At 43.6% G+C, this 21,745-nt stretch overlaps 1 protein-coding gene across 5 annotated transcripts in view; it reads left to right on the forward strand.

Moving 5' to 3' along the window:
* MTAP (methylthioadenosine phosphorylase) overlaps positions 1-21,745 on the forward strand; it is a 97,355-nt gene that overhangs the window by 17,790 nt on the left and 57,820 nt on the right. For 4 of the 5 annotated variants that reach the window (XM_071216766.1, XM_058301938.2, XM_058301937.2 and 1 more), the window contains exons 2-4: positions 11,976-12,062; positions 13,304-13,362; positions 16,243-16,410. In XM_071216766.1, the coding sequence (XP_071072867.1) occupies positions 11,976-12,062; positions 13,304-13,362; positions 16,243-16,410 (314 nt within the window). Of the gene's footprint in view, positions 1-11,730; positions 11,818-11,975; positions 12,063-13,303; positions 13,363-16,242; positions 16,411-21,745 lie in introns of those variants that run through there. The other variant, XM_058301940.1, reaches the window with a different exon arrangement.

Consider the following 21,745-nt stretch of genomic DNA (forward strand, 5'->3'; position numbering starts at 1 on the left):
TTCCCCCTTTTCCCTCCAGGATGCCGATAATGTGTATGTTTGTGCATTTCGTGTTGTCATTCAATTCCCTGAGTCCTTGCTGAATTTTTTCTTATCTTTTTATCTATCTGTCCTATCTGTGCAATTTCAGATGTCATCTTCAATGTTGCTAATTCTTCTCTGCCTGTTCAAATCTTTCCTCTGCTCTGTGCTTCCACTGTATCTTTAATTCTTTGTATTGTGCCCTTCATCACCATCAGATCTGTTATCTTTTTATGTATGTTTACGATTTCTACTGTATGTTACTACAGTGTCTTCTTAATATCCTTTATTGCTTCTTTCACTTCATTAAGTTGATTCATGATATTTGTTTGGACATCCTTGATTAGTTCCGTGTTTGGCATCTCCTTCTGCTTTTTGTTTGTTTGTTAGACTGGGCCTGTCTTCCTGTTTCTTAGTATGGCTTGTAATTTTTTGCTGGTGTCTAGGCATCTGCTTATCTTGATGAGCTTATTCAGTTAGTTAGCTTCTCTTTCTACTTAGGGTTTTGTTTTGTGTTAGGACTCCTCTTAGACACTTGGTTCCACTTTTCCTTGTAGTTGTCTGTCTTCCCGTGAAACAATATTAAGACCATAGAAAAGGAAAGGAAGAAGTGAAAAATAATAGTAATAAAAGGAGGGGGAAAGAACCATAAAAAAGCCAAGGAAAAAGTAAGTACTGAGAGTGAAAAACCATTAAAAAAATTAAAAAGAGTAAGAATAAAAAAGTTGAAGAAAAAAAAGAAAAATCTAGAAAGATGAGAAGTGAAGAAAGAAAATGAAGGCAAAATAAGAGAAGAAAAGCAAGGGAAGAGGGAAAGATGAAAGAAAGAGCAGAAATAAAATAAGGGGAAAGAAAAAAAAAAAAACAGGCCTCCCCTCTCAGGCCGCTAGCAACTGTCTCAAACTCCCAGTGCTTACCAATCACCCTGCAGTGTAGAGGAAAAATAATTAAATAAACAAAATGAAAATTTTAAAAGTCTTAGTCTAAATTCCCTGTATCAAGGCTGCTTATCCCACTGCTCCCCCTCCCCCAGGGAGCCTTCAGGTGCCTGATCACCCGCTGGCTCACTCTTTTTTTTTTTTTTTTTTAATGCTTATATTCTTTTTTTTTTTTTTTTTTTTTTAATTTTTTTATTTTTTATTGACTTTGTAATAATATTACATTAAAAATATATATGTGAGGTCCCATTCAACCCCACCCCCCCACCCCCCCCCTCTCCGCCCCCCCAACAACACTCGTTCCCATCATCATGACACATCCATTGGATTTGGTAAGTACATCTTTGGGCACCTCTGCACCTCATATACATTGGTTCACATCATGGCCCATACTCTCCTCTATTCCATCATGTAGGCCCTGTGAGGATTTACAATGTCCGGTGATTACCTCTGAAGCACCATCCAGGGCAGCTCCATGTCCCGAAGACGCCTCCACCTCTCATCTCTTCCTGCCTTTCCCCATACCCTTTGTCCATTATGTCCACTTTTCCCAATCCAATGCCACCTCTTCTATGTGGACACTGGATTGGTTGTGTCCATTGCACCTTTATGTCAAGAGGAGGCTCAGATTCCACCTGGATGCTGGATGCAATCCTCCCATTTTCAGTTGTAATCACTCTAGGCTCCATGGTGTGGTGGTTGTCCTTCTTCACCTCCATCTTAGCTGAGTGTGGTAAGTCCAATAAATCAGATTGTAGGTGCTGGAGTCTGTTGAGGCTCAGGATCTGGCTATCACATTGTCAGTCCAGAGATTCAAATCCCCTAAATATATCTTAAACCCCAACATTAACTGCACCTCCAGCACATTAGCATGAAAGTCTTATGAAGGGAGATCCCATCTGAGTCCAGATTCATCACACATAAACACCATTTCCAAAGAGGGGCCATCTGCCCTGGTAGTTAACCCCATCGGCCATGACCATAACTCCCATGGGTCTCTTTAGCCCTCAAAGGAACCAATATCTGGGGGTTGTATCTGCTTTATCTGTCTCTCTGACTCTGCTCAGTTGTGCATGAGGGCAAACCTTCTGCCAGCCTCCAGACTCTTTTTTAGAAACTCGTAGCCATATAAACTCATTTCTCCTTTCCATTTCCCCCTTACTTTAGGTCAAACAGCATTTTAAAGTCATGGTATTTTATGTAGACATGGATATTCTGCTGATCCGCATTGAACCTTCCGTATAAGGTCATTTTCCAGTTGCATCATCAGTTGGTAGTTGATAGTGGTCCCTCGTTGCCAGGGAGGCTCATCCCCGGGTGTCATGTCCCACGCTGGGGGGAAGGCATTGCATTTACATGCTGAGTTTGGCTTCGAGACTGGCCACATTTGAGTAGCATGAAGGCTGACAGAAGGAAATTCCCAGGCACAAAGTTGCTCTAGGCCTTGTTATTATTTTGGGTTTATCAGCTCACAAGCATAGTCATTAGTATCAGGGGCTCACTGTTGAACCCTCACTCCCTCCCGGTCCCCACCACTGTACCTGGGAGACTGTCGCTGCTCCCCTAGGGACCACGACAGAGCACCACTGGCCAGGAACCCAGTACCCCCCCTACTGTGGTTTTTAATTGTTGCCACTATGAGTATATCCAAACATTACCATGCACCCTGGACATATGTTCTGTACAGCTCCCTGTCAGTCATATATCACCTGTCATTGGTATCCCATACCAGTATCCCTCCATTGCCATTGTTGAAACACTCTGGGATCCAGAACTCCCCGAAATTTGAAGCCCAATATAATGTCATGGTCCCTTACTAGGGAATGGCATATAGCGATGAGTTTAAAGGATAGATAAAGAACTTGGATAAAGTTAGATAAAGAACTTAGATAAAGAATGTTGACTTGAAAAAATTCCACATCCTATTTTTTTCTTTTTTTTTTTTTTTTCCCCCCCCCCCCCCTAATTATTCAGCTTTTCTTCACAGGAGTCCTAGACCACCTGGCTCACTCTTTGGAGCCCTTCTCTTCAGGCTGGTTGAGTACGTTGAGTACCTGACAGCTTTCCAGCTGCCTCTCCTCACTGCCCCTTCCATCAGGCCAGTTAGTCTCTGATGGCTCCAAAGCTGCTAATTCTGACTCCCTTTCCCTCAGGTCACTTGGGCATCTGACAGCTCTCAGGCTACCTCTCAGCTCCCTTCTCACCTGGGCTGTTGGATGCCCCTCAGGTCACCCCCTCACCGACCCTGTTCCTCCCTCTCCCAGGGTGGGTGGGTATGACAGCCTGCCTGATCAGCTCCTCCCTCCCCTCTTCCTGGAGCCACTTTAGCACTGACTGGTGTCTTTCCTTTTCCTGGGAACTGGCTGCGATCTGGTTCACCTACTCTATCTCCTCTCCCCTTCCTTCTCTCTGCCCCTGTGCTAGCTGGGTATCAGGATGCACCCTGGATCGCCCAGTGGCTTTTCTCACTCTTGGATCCAACTGAGCCCTAGTCTTCCAACCAATTCCCTTCCTTGACTTCTCTCCCTCCAAGCCGGTTGTGTGCTGGCTTGCCTGCCCTGTTTCCCATGGCTTCCCTCTCCCCCAGCCACCTAGGTCCTCTCTCTAGCTGCCCTCTCTGATTGCCCTTGCAGTCCTGTGGCTTCCCTTCTGCCAGGAGACCTGCCTACCTTCCAGCAGTTTCTGGAGGAAGAGAGCAGCCTACCACTTCCTACTCTGCCATCTTGAATCTCCAGAATACCATTTATTTAAAAATACTTGTTGAGTACCTCCCAGATACTTGTAATATATTTATGAGTAAAACAAAGTCTCAGTTTTTTTTAGGCTTGTAGTCTAGTGGTGAGTGTGAGACTAACAAATATGAAAAAAAACACACTAATGAGGGTGAATGGTGGGGGAGAAGGGCCAGATAAAGCCTTTGGGTAGGAGAATTTTAAGCTTGGTGCATGTAAAAAGCCATGTTAAGAGCTGGGTGAAGAGATGGGAAGCAGGGACAATAGCATGTGGGTTCTAAAGAGGACGTGAACTTGATGTTGTAGAATAGAGATGTCAGTGGCTGGCATACCCAGAGAATGGGGCAGGCACAACTCACAGGGCCTTCCCTGTGGACCATTGTAAAAAAAGCCACTGTTATTCTTAATGTTTTGGAAGCCTTTAAAGGATTATGGTGGGGGGAGGGTAATGTTATTTGATGGGTATAGAATAGACTGGATGGTGGGTAGATGGCTAGTCAAGGCCAGAAGCCATGGTGCTGGTACTGAAGTTTAGGTGGGAGCTTTAGATAGAATGAGAAATTGTGGATTGGAATGTATTTTTCAGGTAGAACAGAGAGATGGCTGAGATGTAGGAAGTACAAGAAGAAGAATGAGATCATTCTAGTTTTTACTTGAAAAGCCCACTAGGTGGTAGAGCTTGTAAATCATTTCAAACCAGGAGATATTGAATGACTCTTCAGGATCAAGGAAGATAATTGTAGGATTCCTTCCTTCAGAATACTTCTCACCTGGTTAGGAGGCTCAGGGCATGAGACACCAAGGGATCTCTTTGCCATAGAAAGAGAGCAGGTGGGAAACGGACTTTGGCCCAGTGGTTAGGGCGTCCCTCTACCACATGGGAGGTCCGCGGTTCAAGCCCCGGGCCTCCTTGACCCGTGTGGAGCTGGCCCATGTGCAGTGCTGATGCGTGCAAGGAGTGCCGTGCCACGCAGGGGTGTCCCCCACGTAGGGGAGCCCCACGCACAAGGAGTGCACCCATAAGGAGAGCTGCCCAGCGCGAAGGAGGGAGCAGCCTGCCGAGGAATGGCGCCGCCCACACTTCCCGTGCCGCTGACGACAACAGAAGCGGACAAAGAAACAAGATGCAGCAAAAAGACACAGAAAACAGACAACCGGGGGAGGGGAGGGGAATTAAATAAATAGAAATAAATCTTTAAAAAAAAAAAAAGAGAGCAGGTGGCAGGTTGGAGGAGAGAGGTGCCAGGAGTAGGAATTACAGAGCATCCCTTCTGTGGCTCAGTGCAGCAGGAAGTGGTCCAGGAAGGGCAGGAGGCAGCCAGAAGCCATGGGGTAATAACTGCCCTTGTCTTTGGGGACCTCAGGGAGACGTCATCCTCCAACATCAGCCCTGGATGGGGGTATGCCTGACCACAAGGAGGGTTGAACCAGCATGGCATCCACACAGGGCATTCTGGAGGGCTCTTTGACTGGACTGTGGCTCTTCCCATGCTCCCAGCCCCCACCCCAGGCTGCTGCCCTGCTTTGGTCATGGTGGTAATCATAGTTGCTATGAAGAGGGCCTACGGTCCCCTTGTGGTTAGGCCTTAGACTGTCAACAAAATGGTATTGAGAGAGAGGGGTACATTGTGGAATCTGAATTGTAGAGCATAGGTCTTCTAGGCTCTCCTTTTGGCTGTCTGAGTGCAGCAGGCAAAGGCCTTCTCACTGAAAGGCCTCAAGTTTCAGGGGAGCAGGACCCTGGTTGAAATCAGACAACCAGCAAGCACACATTGGTTCACTGAGAACCACCAGGGCATTTGGGGCAGGACATTTCTTCATTTTGTGGGACTGTCCTGAGCATTGCAGGGCATGTGGCACATCTTTGGTTTTTCCCATCGAAAGGCCTGTCTCACTCCCCATGTCACTGCGATGACCAGACATGCCCCATGTATTTGCAGCCACCCCCTAGGAGAGCTGACTCTCACTAGTCAAGAATCCCTGGGGCAGTGCCTAAGGGTTACCTCCTGAGAGCCTCCATGTTGCTCAAATATGGCCACTCTGTAAGCCAAACTCAGCTTGTAAATGCATCATCTTCCTGCCAGCGTGGGACATGACTCCTGGGGATGAGCCTCCCTGGTACTGAGGGATTACTGTCCTGCACCAGCTGGTATTGCAATTAGAAAAAGACCTTGGAAAAAAGGGGGAAATGGTAAAGATAAAGAGTTTTTATGACTAAGAGACTTCACAATGAGTCAGGAGGTCATCAGAGGGGTCATACTTATGCACATCTTGGCAGAATCTTAGAGACAGCAAAGTAGATACAATCCCAGGTAGTGGTGCTCCTGAGGGCTATGGAGACACTCAGGTCCTACAGTCATGGCACATGGTTCTGAAGTTCAGTGCCTTGCCAGTGGGCCCTGCTTTGGAATTTGTGCTCCTGAGTGTGATGGAGTCAGACTCAGATGTGACCGCTCTACACAGGCCTCTTCTGTCACTTATACTGAACGTATCTATGGTTGGCCCTGGGATAGGTGTATGCTCAGGAGACTTGAATCTCTAGACTGTCCATGTGCCAGCTGCGCCCTGAGCCTCAGCAGAGTCGTAACACCTACTCTCCAGTTCATTGGACTTAACCCAGGTCAGCTAACAGGGAGGTGAGGATGGTCACCCACCACACCAGGGAACCAAGAGAGTCTGCAGCTGCAAGCAGGCGAATCCCATCCATTAGCCATGTGGATCTAAGCCCCTTCTTGATTTAGAGGTAGAGTGGACATCGCCATCCCAGGGTCCTCAGGATGGAGGAATAAAATATGGATTAGAGTGGACTTACTGGTATTCTACTATAGAATTATTGTGACTCTAGCAATGGAAGAAACTCTATCATTGATGTGGAGACAATAGCCATGAGTTGCTGGGGGCAGGGAAAGGGAAGGAGAATGTGATATGGGGGCATTTTTGGGAGTTGGAGTTGTCCTGAATGATTGATATTGCCGGGACAGATGCAAGACCTTATATATCCTGCCATAACCCACTGAATGGACTTAGGGAGAGTAAACTATAATGTAAACTATAACCCATGCTGTGTAGCAGTGCTCCAAAATGTATTCATCAAATACAGTGAATGTGTCACACTGATGAAAGAGGTTGTTGATGTGGGAGGAGTTGGGGGGCTTGGGGAGTGGGGTAAATGGGAACCTTTTATATTTTTTAATGTAACATTTTGTGTGATCTATGTATCTTTAAAGAAAAAGATAATAAATTTTTAAAAACTTACAGAGGCAAAAAAAAAAAAGGAACCAACAAATGTCTCTTCCCACCAATAAAAAAAGGAAAACCTTGAGTTCCCCTCAAATATTTGTACAATTCAATTGTGAATGAAATGACAATAAAATTTTGTCCTCGGGAAAAAAAAGCTAAATCCCTAAGAGAGGGAGACTGACTGAAAGACTGCGCCGGGAGGAGCTGTAGAAGCAGCCATGTTCATGTCCTGACCTGCAGAGCAAAACAAGGAATTAAGGGTTTTTTGGTTGCTTTGAGGAAGTTTAGTTTGTTTTTGTTGTTTTTTGTGCCTTGGCTGGGAAGATGGGAAGGTATATCACCTCTGAATGCACCATCACTTTGGACAGAAATAGTAGCCTGTATCTTTTAAAGCCATATATGCATTGTTTTGTTTGATTCTCTTAATAATACTTTGACCTAAGTAAAAATTTTACCCTTACAAAGTACAGATGAGGAAGCTGAGATAAAATAAATTTTTGCATACAGTGAACCCTAGGTCCTTAATGGTGTTTATAATCCTGGTGTCATGGTTGTATGAGCCCTGAATGTGCCTCAGAAGCAACTAAAATCATGCCTCTTTAGAAGTGTGAGCTAGAGCAGCTCTGCCTGGGAACTTCTTAAGAGTCCAGGTTCTCTAGCCCCACCTACAGGGGTAACTTACTGGAGTGGGGTCTCTTGTTAGAGGTGGAGCAACCAGCTCTTTCTATAGACCATGTTACAGGTTTGAACTGGCCTCACAGATTGAGACATGTGGCCACTCTATCCCCATCCATCTGGGCTTCCAGATTCTGCTGCTCTCTCTGGGCGCCCCAGGAGGCCATGAAGCCAGGTCAGCCCAACAGTGAGAGTCTCTGTTGGCTGCTATTGCCAAACTTGTTCCTGTCAGCCAGAGTTGAAGGACTGAAGTGCTCGGGTCAGGGACTGCCTCCATGGTGAGCTGGAAACACTCAGAGGTAGCCCATTTCCCTGGCATGAGCTGGTCTCAATTGCTCTGGGTTCTGGCGTTCTGAAAACACTACTGTAGAGAGCTCCTTAAGGGAAGTAGCTAGGTCTCAATGTGATGGTGAATGGTTCCTGAAAGCAATTGGGGAAGGTGCAGTCTCCTGGATCCCGGTGCCTGGGGAAATAGACACATGGTAGGGATTAGCATGCCCCCTTCTGGCATAACTGGAAGTGCCCATTCTGGCCAGGTGGGCCAGCGATTGGATAAAATGCTTTCAAAGTCTCAGAGAGGAAGGTAACCCCTCTTCTCTTTTTGAAGAGGTTGCCTTGTTGGTCAGAAACCTGACAATGACCTTAACTGGCTAGGGACCCCCTATTTCAAAACTTTATCTTGTGTAGTGAAGAAGATCTGGCTGGGCAGAATTGGCCCGAAATTCTGTCTTCGGGCCCCAGTCACATTTCCTTGGCAGTCTATAACTGCATATCTGCATGTCTGAGGACAGATACTCCCAGCCTAGGAAGGCTGGCAAGGTCTTGTCATTGCTTCTTGAGTGTGGGTGATGTCATCGATGAAGAGACCCCTTTCCCCTGAGACAACCGGAGTCATTTTCTATGCTTGCTCTCTAGCCTTGATCAAGAACATCAGTTCTCAAGAACCATGAACATCAAATTCTTCATAGGGCCGAGGGGATAAAGCTTTCCTAACAGTATATATGATGATGTGAAGGATTCCAGGGGATTGGGGGAGGTACACAACATACTGGTTAAGAGTGAAAGACCTGGGTTCCTTTCCCAGCTTTGCTCCTTATGATTTGCTCTGGGACAAGTTCTGCCTTCTTTTTCCTTGTTAGTAAAATTAATATAATAATATAGTGCCATTCTCACGTTGTGGCTGTGCTGATCAAGTGAGGTAAGGCCACTGAAGCACTTAGCACAGTTCCTGTGACACGTATGTGCTCAGACACAGTCACTTTATTATGAAACCAGGTACTGAGTTGACTCTGTTCAACTCAGAGACTCAAATGAGTGTGGATGTGGACAGAATTGGGTCTTCAGTGCTTGTGGATTTCCTCCTGACTGTCCTTTGCCATGGCGCCAGCAGGTGGCGACATTGGCCACTTCTTGGCTCTGTAGGCTTCCATCAGCTCCAGGAAAAGGATTTGAGGTTCATTTCCCTGGTGTGGCAGTACTCAGTAGGGACATTTGTCCTGTATCCCTTTGCAAAATATGGGTTTCCATAAGCAGCTACAGCCAGTTTGGTGACTGGATGGCTGACTTGCAAGCCATTCCAGCCCCACAGACCCACCCCATTCCTGGACTTTACTGGCAAGCAGTGGCCAGCTGCTGCTTCCATGCCGAGGCTTAGCTGCCAGCTACCACGTGCAGGTTCATTGTGCAGCCACAGTGGTGTGGACTGAAGTTTGGGACTGAGAAGGGTGGGTTCAAGGACTCTGAACTTCAGCAGGACCCAAGTTAGCATTTCTAACTACTGCTGTGATGCTGGGCGAGGTCTTCTAAATTGAGAGGGTGGTTCTATAACAGTCAAGTACAAACAAGCTGGAGGGTCCAGTATTAAGTTCAGAATCTAAGATGCCATGACCCAGTGAATATCCAGAAATAGCCAAGTCAAGGGGGTAATAGATCAGAAAACCAAAATGTTCATATAAAGCAGAATCCCCAAGGCAGAATTACCCTGAGAATCACTTCCAAGTAAACTATTCTGGTCCATCGTCCAGAGTGATGGACTGGACTGGACAGTTTATTAGCCTCTACATGATCTGTAGTGCTTCAGGAATATGTGAAATGATGAGGGATAAAAGGAGAAGCCAGGCTAGAGGAAGGGATAGAATCAGATGAAAGAGTGATTTTTTTAATTTATTTCTACGAGCTGGCATGATTTAAGAGTACTGACATGTGAGCACCTCTGTTGATTTGAAAACAGTAATATTGGTTGGTTTTTACTTTAATATTGTGACAAGGTCGGAGATAAATGCTGGGTTCATGAATATGTAACTTGCTGTGGCTACAGTGTACCACAAGGTGGCACCAACTTCAAAAACTGGTTTAACCACTTAAGGAAATTGTGGAAACTCAAGTTTCAAGTTCTAAAACATGTTATTACATACTAAGCAGAGATACCGTGATGAAAGAAAGCTTTGTGATGTCAAAAAGTTGCCCTTGGAAGCACTTGAATTTGTATACCTTTGAATTTATTCTATAGGATTAAAATTTTAAAGATAGAGTCCATTACCCTTTTCACAAATTTTCAAATCAATGGGATTCTGGCAAAGTTGCCATTTCTATTTTCAGAGGTAAAGTCTTTATTAAAAGAGGGAAAAGAGGGAGATGATTTCCCCATAAAGGGCAGTTCTAAATTGCATAAAATAATCTTCAGTAAAATTTTACTTAAATGCCCTTTTCTTATTTTGTTGAATTTTTTCAGGAAATAGGACCAGAGAGGTAATCATTTTCCCACATATTGAGATAAAATCAATTTTTGTAAACTTATCTGAAAAGTATTTAATTCAGATATTCAGTTAATTCTGATACTGACTCCCATTTATTTATTTTTTTCTCTCAAGGAGTTACTTTCTTTTATTCAGTAGAAATTTTCACCCTTAACATTAGGTTTAAAGCTTTTCAATTAAAAAAAAAAAAAGGCTCAGGTTGCTTTCCCTTAGGGCTAGTTTCTGGTGTCATCTCTTTGACCTGTTATGTGTAAGTATCCTTCTTCCTTTAGGAAGTATTGGCCTAGAGAAGTCTTACTAATGATTTCAGTTACTTAGTCTTTGGTTTTGATGGTTTATTTAATATTTAGTTATTTTTGTAATTGTAGTCTTGTTTCTATATTTTAGTCATCTGATTCAATTACTAATTCCTGGAGGGTAGTGTCAGGTTTCTTTTTTTTTTTTTAACTCAGTTGTGTTTTAATTTTTTTTTAATAGAAAGTCAAGTTTCAAATCTATTAAGTCACTTGTCAAGGAAAGAACATGTCTGCATTTCTCTCTCTTTTTTTTTTTTTTTTTTTTTTGTGATGACTGCCAAGGAGTTTAATATAGCATTTGAAGCCTTTTCATTGTTAAGAACATTTATTTCCATACGTAGTTGGGATAAGAACTATATAAAATCCATTCAAACCAAGTTGCTTTATAATACGCTGTTTGAAGTTACAATTTTGTTTCTTCCCTTACCTACCCTTTCTTTCTTTTTTTTTGGTCTTTATTTATTTTTTAATGTTACATTAAAAAAATATGAGGTCCAGTATACCCTCCTACCCCCCTCACCCCACTCCTCCTACAACAACAACCTCCTCCAACATCATGGGACACACACTGCGCTTGGTGAACACGTGTGTCAGGTTTCTTTAACTCACGTTAGTCCATGAGGACAAGCACTGTAGAGTTAATCTCTGAAAAATGTATTACAACACTAGAATTTAAAAGAAGTTTTTTAGAACTACTACTGAATTACTTACTTGTATTTATATTTATGTATAAATCATAGTCTGATTTCATAAATATATGAGGCTGACTTTTCATGGTATTCCAGACTACTCTCCCTGTGGTCTGTTCAGCTCTGTGATTGTTTCTACAGGCATGGGAAAGAAAATCTCTCTAATTCTCTATGAAATGGGAAATGTTTACCAAATAGATATAACTATTATTTGATATTCCAGCAGTCTTCTAACCATTTTTTTTTAATTACCTAGCCCTTTTGGTGAGAAAATGAAGTTGGTTATAAAATACTTTCTGCATACACATTGCCTATTTTTAGGTTTGGCTTTCTGATTTCAGCTAGTTAAAATACCTCTCTGTGCTTATTATAATTCCACGAGTCAGAAATAAATGTGATGTAGTCCAGAGAGGTCACCCATAGTTAATTGTTTCTAGAGTATAGAAGATTCTGGCATGTTTGTTAAACAAGTAAGTGTTCCGTAGTAATTTTCAGATTTTTGTAAATAACAAGGGCTTAGTAGGAATGAAGAATATGTGTAAATGAATTTGCTTGAAATAATGATTTTGTTTCTAGTGAAAAAGTTACATACAATAACTTTTATTTCCTCTTCCTTTCTCTCCCTTAGATTGGAATAATTGGTGGAACAGGCCTAGATGATCCAGATATTTTAGAAGGAAGAACTGAAAAATATGTGGATACTCCATTTGGCAAGGTCAGTATCCAATTAGTGGAGACATAATTAGCTTTTTTTCTTCTCCTTGCTGGCTTAATTCAAGTTAAGAAATATAGCTTGCTTTTGTCTTGGTGGTGCAGGGCTGTTTGCCCCCATGGTGGGAGAACCAGGAGTCTTGCCGTTAGGTTCTGTCACCTGAGAGCAGACCACAAGGGTGCCTCCAGCTTTGCCGTGGTGAGAACAAGGCTCTTGAGCATGCACAAGTAACTTCTCAGCTTATATTGCTAGAAGCCAATACAGACAAGGCAAATGTACATTTCAGATTTGCATTCAAATCAGCTTATTCTATTTTAGCTCTTTGAGTTACACCACCCTAATTTAGGAGATAGGCTGATGACTTGGGAGGAAATCATTACAAAGTGGCATGTTCCGAGTGAGCTCTGGCTCAAAGGAGGGTGTTTTTGGAAATCCAGAAAGCAGTTGGCTTTAGCTGAATGCATGACTGCACTGGAAATAGTAGGGGCTGTTAGTTCTCCATGCTCCTGTGTCACCAGCCTGGACCCGGGTGGAGTGTTCCACAACTGCAAGGAGCTGAGTCATGCCGTATGGGGTTCTTCTCATTCCATATTGTGGCTTCCTAACATCACAGTTAAGCTAATCCACATCTGGGGATCCCTGCATCTGGCCTTCCCAACCACATCCTCCCTTTCAGCTGAGTCCTTAGATTGGCCTTGTGTACTTCAATTCCTGCCATCAGCTTGGCCCCTCAACCTCACATGTTCTCAAACCGCTTGCTTCTAAGGGCCTTACCCTCAATTCCCTGGAGGCACTCCACAGCCGTCTTGGCCTGTTTAACTGGAGCAGATAGCCCAGTGCTGAGTTCATACTTCCATGACACTGGCCTCCTATCCTTTGTGCCTTTCACTCTTACCTCTGTTCTTGAACTTGCCAAAGAACCCTGGCACATCCCCATTGGATCATCAGAGTCCCCTGGGGTGCTTGCTCACTTAGATCTTGCTAAATGGTACCTAACTTCAGGAGCCTGCTGAATCCCTTACACCTACAGAGGGCTCAATAAATATTCACGGAATGGTTAATTAAGTTGATCCCTTCAAATGTGGGCTCTCCTTTTACTTCTCTAAGGTGTATTTTCAAACTGCAGGTTCCTATGAATCCTCTTATGGGTGATTAAATCAAATGGCACTTTTTAGATTTTGTGTATATATGTGTATATGTGTGTTTTAAAGTCACTAATTTGGAACTATCTTCTTTATGTGCAGCCATCTGATGCCTTAATTTTGGGGAAGATAAAAAATGTTGATTGTGTCCTTCTTGCAAGGTAAGGTATTTTAAGCTTTTTCGATGTTCCTACTAAAAGAAAATTTAAACTTAAATCCTGGAAGCAAAGATTTTGAAGATATGAGTTATTTTCTGTTCATGGAGCCAGAGCATCTTAGTCACCTTTCTAACACAGGTTTTGGGCTATGTGGACTTTGGAGACCAAAGAGCTTACTTCCCTTAGATCAGGAAAGTGGAAACAACAGGCCAGTGGGTACAATGGGTTGGACTAAGATTGAAGTTCTGATTTCAGTTTAAACTGCAAGAGGAAATGTTTTCTTCAGTTCTTTTTTAAAGCTTTCTTGTCATTATCAAGTAATGAAAGATGATAGTCTATCCATGTCCCTTCTGTAGTAGTAGTTGTGTGTTTGTGGGTGATGGGTTTAGGGTCTCTGAGGTGGGCTGCTTACACTGTCTCACCCTTGTTTCCTTGACAAGGCTTGTGCTCCCTCATTTTATAGAGTAGGATACCACAGCTGGGTGGTTTGCATTCTACAAATCAGAGTTTGTTTCAGACATTTACTGTCTTCTACCTACTGTGTTTTCTTTGCGTAGCGGTTCTTTCCATAAAATGCTTAATCTAGTTCATTCTCTTCGATTCTTTCCCTCAGTCTTTCTGTGAATGAAGTTTTTAAAATGCATTCTAAATTTATTACGTCTTTATCTTTTAAAAAAATGATTAATCACATAGTGTTTTAGTTTGCTAGTTGCTAAAAGCAGATACCATAAAATGCATTGACTTTACCTATGGGAATTTATAGCTTATAAGTTTATACTTTTGCGGGCATGAAAGTGCCCAATGCTTTCTTCCTGAAGACTGACTGCCAGGGATCCAGGATTCCTCTGTCTGTGCTGGTCTCTTCCCTTCTCTTCTGGGTTTCCTCCCTTTCAGTTTCTTGTCTCTGTGGCTCTCTCTCTGTATTCACCCCGTTTATAAAGGACTCCAGGGAGATAATGAACCCACCCTGGATTACATCTTAACTGAAGTAACCTAATCAAAAGTTCTTACTTAAAATAGGTTTATACCCTCAGGAATGGTTTAGCTTTAAGAACATGGTTTTCTGGGGTACATACAGCTTGAAACTACCACACATATTTGGAAATAGTCAAACTGTATGGATTACTTTTCTGTTGATGCATAACCAATACCACAAATTTAGCTGTTTAAAAAAAGGCGTGTTTATTATCTCAGTTTCTGGGCATGGCTTCGCTGGGTCCTTTGTCCAGGGTCACAGAAGACTGCATGAGCTCACGTCATTACTGGGTAAATGCAGCTCTTTGCCATTGTGGAAATGAGGCCACTCTGTAGGTGGCTCACCTGGCAACTGGCGAAGTGGATCCTAATCATGGGAGTGACATCCTGGCACCTTTGCCAGTTTCCCTTGGTTGGGAGCAAGTCTTGGATCCCTCTACACTCAAAAGGGAGCGGGCTACCCAGAGCATGAATACAGGGGCCACACTGGGGGCTGTTTATACCACACTGTATTTTTGTAATAAAGTGGTTTCAATGAATTCAGTAAAACTAAATAGTAGTTTTAGATAGCCACACAGGGTAGATTTCAGGCAACCTTCTTAGTTGGTCTGTGATCATTGCTAGAGAATCACGATTTTTTTTTTAGGCTCTAGGAGGGAAACTGGTTGTTGGTGGTAGGTGTGGTGGAAAGGAAGATAAGGTCAGGGGATGGGGTAGTGGAGGTGTGTAACTTAGATGCAGTAGACAGTGACATTGAAGCTGAGAGCTAAAGAAAGTCAGAGGTTCACAAAGCCTTGAGCTTGGAGGAGCAGGAAGAAGGCCAGCGGGCAAAGGTGCATCAGGAAGGGATCAAGGAGTAAGAACTGTGGTTTTGTTAGTAGGTGTGGCCCTATCACATTAGGGCCATGGTAGAAACTTTGGGTAAGATGACGTGATAGAAAATCATTGGTGGGTCATGAGTGAGGTGATGAGTTCTTGGGCAAAACCTACTAGCATTGTCAAACAACTGGGAGCTCTACTGTTTTAAAAGTAGTTCACATTAACTTATTTGACTGATCAGGCAGAAAGGAATGGAGGGATTCAGCTGGGAACTTGAATTTCTGTTTCTATTTTGCGTCTTCATTGGTGCCTCTGTTTGATGTGCTGTGAGGCATGTCCGGCCAGATGCCTCAGGCCCTGGGGCTTCCATGACCCACAGGACAGAGCGGCACATCTTCCTGGAGTGAGAAAGGAAAGGAGATGCATAGGTGTCAACTTAGCCTGTGTTTAACACAGATAGGGAATCGGACTTGGCCCAGTGGTTAGGACATCCGTCTACCACATGGGAGGTCTGTGGTTCAAACCCCAGGCCTCCTTGACCCGTGTGGAGCTGGCCCATGTGCAGTGTTGATGCGCGCAAGGAGTGCCCTGCCACGCAGGGGTGTCCCCCGCGTAGGGGAGCCCCACGTGCAAGGAGTGCGCCCCGTAAGGAGAGCCGCCCAGTGCAAAAGAAGTTCAGCCTGCCCAGGAATGGTGCCGCACACACGGAGAGCTGACACAACAAGATGACGCAACAAAAAGAAACACAGATTCACATGCCGCTGACAACAACAGAAGCGGACAAAGAAGAAGACGCAGCAAATAGACACAGAGAACAGACAACCGGGGCGGGTGGGGGGAAGGGGAGAGAAATAAATAAATAAATAAATCTTTTAAAAAAAAAAAAAAAAGACCAGATTGTTTGTACTTGTGGTAGGCTGGTTTTTGCTCAGCCTCCCCCAAGATTTGTAGTCCTTCTTCTCACTTCGCTTTGCCAGTAACAGCGCTTTGGTTGAAGGGGCTGGAAAGCACTTCTGTGTGTTAGGCTTCTTTGCTGATAGTCTTAAAATGCCTGAGCTCTCATCTGCCTTTTCACTCTCCTTCCCTTAGGCATGGGAGGCAGCACACCATCATGCCTTCAAAAGTCAACTACCAGGCAAATATCTGGGCCTTGAAGGAGGAGGGCTGTTCTCATGTCATTGTGACCACAGCTTGTGGCTCCTTGAGGGAGGAGATTCAGCCTGGTGATATCGTCATTATTGATCAGTTCATCGACAGGTGAGCAGACATTCTAAGGTCTCTCCCATCCCAAGTGGATGATCTGTGGGAACCTTAGGGTGGGGGTGGGGCCACAGACATGTTTTATCCTCTTTATTATGGGCAATTCTAAACATACACAAAATATTTTTCAACAGTTGGTTTATTCAGATAAGGGTCCAGAGGAGGTCCTCCAGTCATTACACAGGTGGGGGTCTTGAGGTCTCCATTCCCTCTTTTTGTCTTATGGAGTCTCCCCACAGTCTGGATTTTACTGATTGGATCCCTAAGTGTCTTTAGTGTCTTCCTCTATCCCTAGTATTTCCCATAAACTGATAATTAGATCTAGAGTCCTGATCAGACAGGTTTGATTTCTAGGCAAGGATATTTTCTTCCGCAAAACTTCAGGGGAACGTAATATCCGATTGCTTTTTGTGATAAGATTGACCAGATGCTAGGGATTTTGCAATATGACACAAGTAATATGTAATGCTCATTTTCCACAAATGTAATCATGGACTGCCAAGATCCTGAGCTTTTTCTACATTTAGACATCACAGAAGAAAGTAGTATTCTCCTAGGACTCCCTCCTCACCCCCACTTCCTGGTGGCAGCCACTGCTTCCCAGTGTGCTCTGGATGGGCACAGGTGCCTCTGCTCTCTGCTCTGCAGCCCAGCTGGAGGGTTCCACCAGGTGTGAACACTTGGTGGCTCGTATCCCTGTCCCCCCACCCAGTCCATCCTCCTCACATTATCTCTGCATGTACTACACCCTGAAGCTTCTCCTACCTCTTCTGCTATGGGAGGGAAGTGTATTCAGATCAGTTCTATATGTCTTCTGCATTTCAGGATTCATATCAATTCTGGTTCATCAGAATATTCTTGATTATTTCCTGATGAAATGAAACTATATTGAATTGAACTATATGAAATCGCCCATATTTTGTAGGTCAGAAATGATTAAATATCAGCAATTTTATGTGATTCAGTGTAATGTTTAATGGAGGGTAGACTAAAATCATATGTTCCTTAAAGCTTTGCCTTTTTTCCCTGTCATTTTTTTGCAACTGTTAGTTGATTTGTTTTGTCATTTATTATCCATCTTCCCCCTAGAACGTGACCTTATTGAGGGCGAGAACCTTAGCTATCCTATTTTGTCACTTTTGCCCCAGCACCCAGGACAGTACCTGGTCTGTAGTTGCTCAGTCAGTATATTTTGAGTGATTGAACGAACATGATCATTTGCAGCGAGGGGCAGGCTGGGGTTCGTGTTCAAGGATCATCTTAATTGGAATCTCTAGGTTCAAGTCCATGTGTTTGGAGGCTAATGATTTAAGAAAATGATTGTAAAATGATAGTTTTTAAAAAGCAGAGTACAAAATTACACATCCAGAATGATCAGATTTGATACATGATACTGGAAAGAAAAGTCTGAATTGGGTGGTAATGCTTGGATTAATTTGTTATCTAATGCTGTAGAGTTTCGCACTTCATACATCTTTCTCCCGTGTATAGGAAGCGTAAGTGCTACACGTACTTACTCCTTCAAAGAAGCAGTTGGGCCAGAAAGATGGAGAGTAGAAAGAGAACAGGCATTGTTGTCAGATCTGGTCCTGCCCTTGGCACTTGTTAGCTCTGTAACCTTGGTGGTGAGCTGCTGAATATTTTGGTGCCTGTTTTCTCTTTTGCAACATGTGGATAACCTGCATCGTTAGTGTTGTCACAAAAGTTCAAAGTCATCTAGCAAGGGCCTTTTATGGGATCTATCATATGTTACCTGCCCACCAGTGGGAGCTGTCATGAGTGTGTGCCTGTGGGCTGAAGGGGTCCAGTAGTTAACATTTCTTGGTAACAAGAGGAAAGCACCTACCAGAATAATAGTAAGTATAAAAAAATGAAATCTCATTAATTATTTTATTGACTACATATGGCAGTGATACAATTTTAGATAAATAGGTTAAATAAGATATTAAAGCAAATTTCACCTGTTCCTTTTTACTTTTTTAACTTGACCATTAGAAAATTTAAAATGACATATGTGATTCATATCTAGTTTCTATTGGATGGCACTGTTCTAAGAACACTGTCATCGGTGAGCCATGTTGTGTCCTTAACCAAGCTCAGCCACATATATAGTTCAGCATGAGTGTGGTTGAATGTTACATAGGAGAAGGAAATCAGGGCCATTTGCCACATGGGTAATGCCCTATGTGTGTGTATTAGTCAGTCAAAGAGGTGCTGATGCAAAGTACTAGCAATCTGTTGGCTTTTATAAAGGGTATTTGTTTGGGATAGAAGCATACAGTTAACAGCTCATAAAGCATAAATTACTTCCCTCACCAAAATCTTTTGCCACGTATTGGAGCAAGATGGCTGCCAAAGTCTGCAAGGGTTCAGGCTTCCTCTTCCTCATAAGGCTTCATGGTCCCAGCTTCTTCCAATATCAGCTGTAGCCTGGGATAAGTCTCATCTCTCTTCTCAGGGCTTGTTTTTTTTTGGACTCAGCTGCTCTACTCACGCCACAGGGCCAGCTGTAACCTACCAGGGCTTCTGTTGTGTCTAATGAAGCCTTCTGTCTTTCCTCACATATCTGCTCTTTGTGTTCTCTCCTATGTGTTTGCTTCCTGGGCTCCAGCTCAAAACTTCAACCTCCCTTCTCTGTGATGCAGTTTCTCTGAGCGTCCCCACCCACCAAGGAGATGGGGTCTCAACATCATACTGACATGACCCAGTCAAAGCCTTAATCATTATTTAATCAAGTAAAAGTGAAACTGGAATCCATTCCAATGAAAAATACCCAGGGGACAGACCAGTTCACAGACATAATCCAATATCTATTTGGGGCTTCATAAACAATATCAAACTGCTCCAGTGTGTAATATTGGTAGCAGTGTATTTTATTATCAAGTAGAACCTGGGGATGTATTGTGATGCCCCGTGTTGAGGTAGGTGCCTGATAACCCCACTCGGTGCTGTTGTAAGGCATGGAATGGGGAGCTACAGGCTATTCTGAGCCTGAGGTTCCCAGCCATAGCCGCAGGCCTAACTTGCTTGGAAATTTTCATGCTCAGACAAGCTGCCCAGGGGGAAAAAGTGCAGCAGGGGGGCTGAGTTAAGTGGTTCTGTCTTGGTTCAGTATGGTCTGGGGTAAATCACTTCACCTTCCAGAGCCTTAGTCTCCCTCTGCAGTCAAGGGTTGGTCTCCATGGCCTCTTAGCACCTTTTCTCTCACTGCTGGTGTGTTCCTCTCCAGGAGCTGATCTAGAAATACACATTTTGCCTGTGGCCATAATTTTGCCAGCATGTTGTCTCAGAATATCCTCATGCTAACGTGGTCTTCAAAAGCAGGAAGGATGGTTTTAATCCCCTTAATATAAGTTAGTTATTAACGAAGAGTGGAGATGGAGGAGTATGGCTGTTCTTATTTTATAGATAGTGAACTAAAGCATATCACTTTCTCTGTCCTTTGTGCTCAATAGAGAAAAAAACTACCCATCTGGCACATCCACCAGGCCATGCACACTTTAGAGTTCATAGAGATGTATAAGTGATGGGTGGATCTGATTTTTATAATTGAGTTGGCAAACATTGGATTCTTACTCCACAAAAGAAATAAACCCTTGAAAGAGTCTGACAGGCTAGAAGCTCTTTAAGAAACATGGTCATTCTTGGCTGAACACTGTTTTTTCTCTCATGCTACATCCCAGCACATGGTAAGTGGAAAGCCTGGGTGTGACAAAGGGGAAATCCGGGTATAATTAATTCAGGCACAGGGACCAGGTGGAAAGGGGTGTGGTTCCAAGTATTCTGGGGTGTGTGCAGTCAGTTCTTGTGGCTTTGCTTCCCAAACATGCAAGGAAAGGACTTAGCTGATAATTAAAATGGAAGTAAATATCTTTCATTTGTGATTCTGGCAGTGGAAAGCAAGGTGGATCTTGGTCTGGAACTTATATGCCGAAAGCATGTGCTGTCTTTGCCCTTTTGCCATTTTTATCGTATGATGACTGGTTTCCTGACTCTTCCATTGCCCTAGGTCCTGGGCCCTGTGCGTGGCATTCTTCATAACCAAAAATAAAAAATGGGGAATTCTGCCATATCTGCATCTCCAGTGTGGAGTCTGTGAAGTCTCCTGCAGTTCTGGTCAGAGAAATTCTGAGGGGTTGTGGGAGGTTGGACCACAGTAGGTTCCCTGAGGGTCTGACTTCTGCCGGATTGGGACTAATGAATCCTTTTACCTTGTAGAAGGTCTCTGTTGTCAGAGCCACAGGTCATCTGACAATTCAGTGTAAAACATGGTTAAGAATGGACTTGTTCCACTTTTGGCACTCACAAAAGAGTCCGTTTGAACTGGGGAAAGAATTTCTTACATGACATTTTCCTCTGAGAGAAAGTGGTGCTTATTTATACTTTAAAAAGCCCTGAGATGGTATGGCTCTGAGAATCATAGTTTCGGAGTTCCCCTTCCATGGTAGAAACCCCTGTATGTGCCAGGTACATCTAGCTCTGACCACATCACTCATGGGAAACTTAATACAAGATGTTCTGTGATTGAGGGAGGAGCACTAGATCCTCTTCTCAGAATTTGGCTTTGCTACATTGAACCATGATGGTATACTGAAAACTGTCACCCATTGTTCCAGTTTTTTAGATGGTTTCTGTGTCAGCCTTTATACTTGTGAGGTCCTTTTGTGTTTGCATTAATTTCTCTTCCATGACTAAGTATTTCCCCCCTTTCCAGAGAACAGTTGCCTGTCCCCTCACTTGCTTTGTAGTTTCAATTTCCTTCTCTCCTGATGGTAACTATACTTTCCAAAAATGACTTTAAAAGTGCAGCTCCCTTCTTTGAGCCTGGCAAGATTGGTGATTGGTATTTTATGAAGCCTGGTGTTTGTTGTGCCTCCTTCCTACCCTTGGCTTGATAGGGGTCCCTTGTAAACCGAACCAAATTCTGAGATGAAACTTGGTTTGCTTGGCATCTGTTTTATTCTTGCTCGTCACCCTCACAGCTGAAGGGAGAACCATCTCCTGCTTCCCACACCACTCCCGTTTTAAGATTTATTAACAAGTGGCACCTTAGACTGCTTTCTAAGACTTTTTTATTGTTGGAACAAAGCAAGATGGTTTCCCCACTAGCTGCTTTTTTCAAAGCATGAGGCATATTGTGATATCTTTCTGTTTTCCTCATGGTGCCCAGGCCCTCCATTTCCTAACTTGATTTTTGTGTGATAGTTATTACAGATTCATTTGTCCACGTGGGAGGGCTGATGATACGGCCTTTTTTCACCTCTGACTCTTAACTGTTGTGCCACGCAAGGCACATTGGCCAGGGCGGCTGCCAGCAATTTTCACACATGAA

Source organism: Dasypus novemcinctus, chromosome 8, assembly GCF_030445035.2.
Source record: "Dasypus novemcinctus isolate mDasNov1 chromosome 8, mDasNov1.1.hap2, whole genome shotgun sequence".
NCBI lineage: Eukaryota > Metazoa > Chordata > Mammalia > Cingulata > Dasypodidae > Dasypus > Dasypus novemcinctus.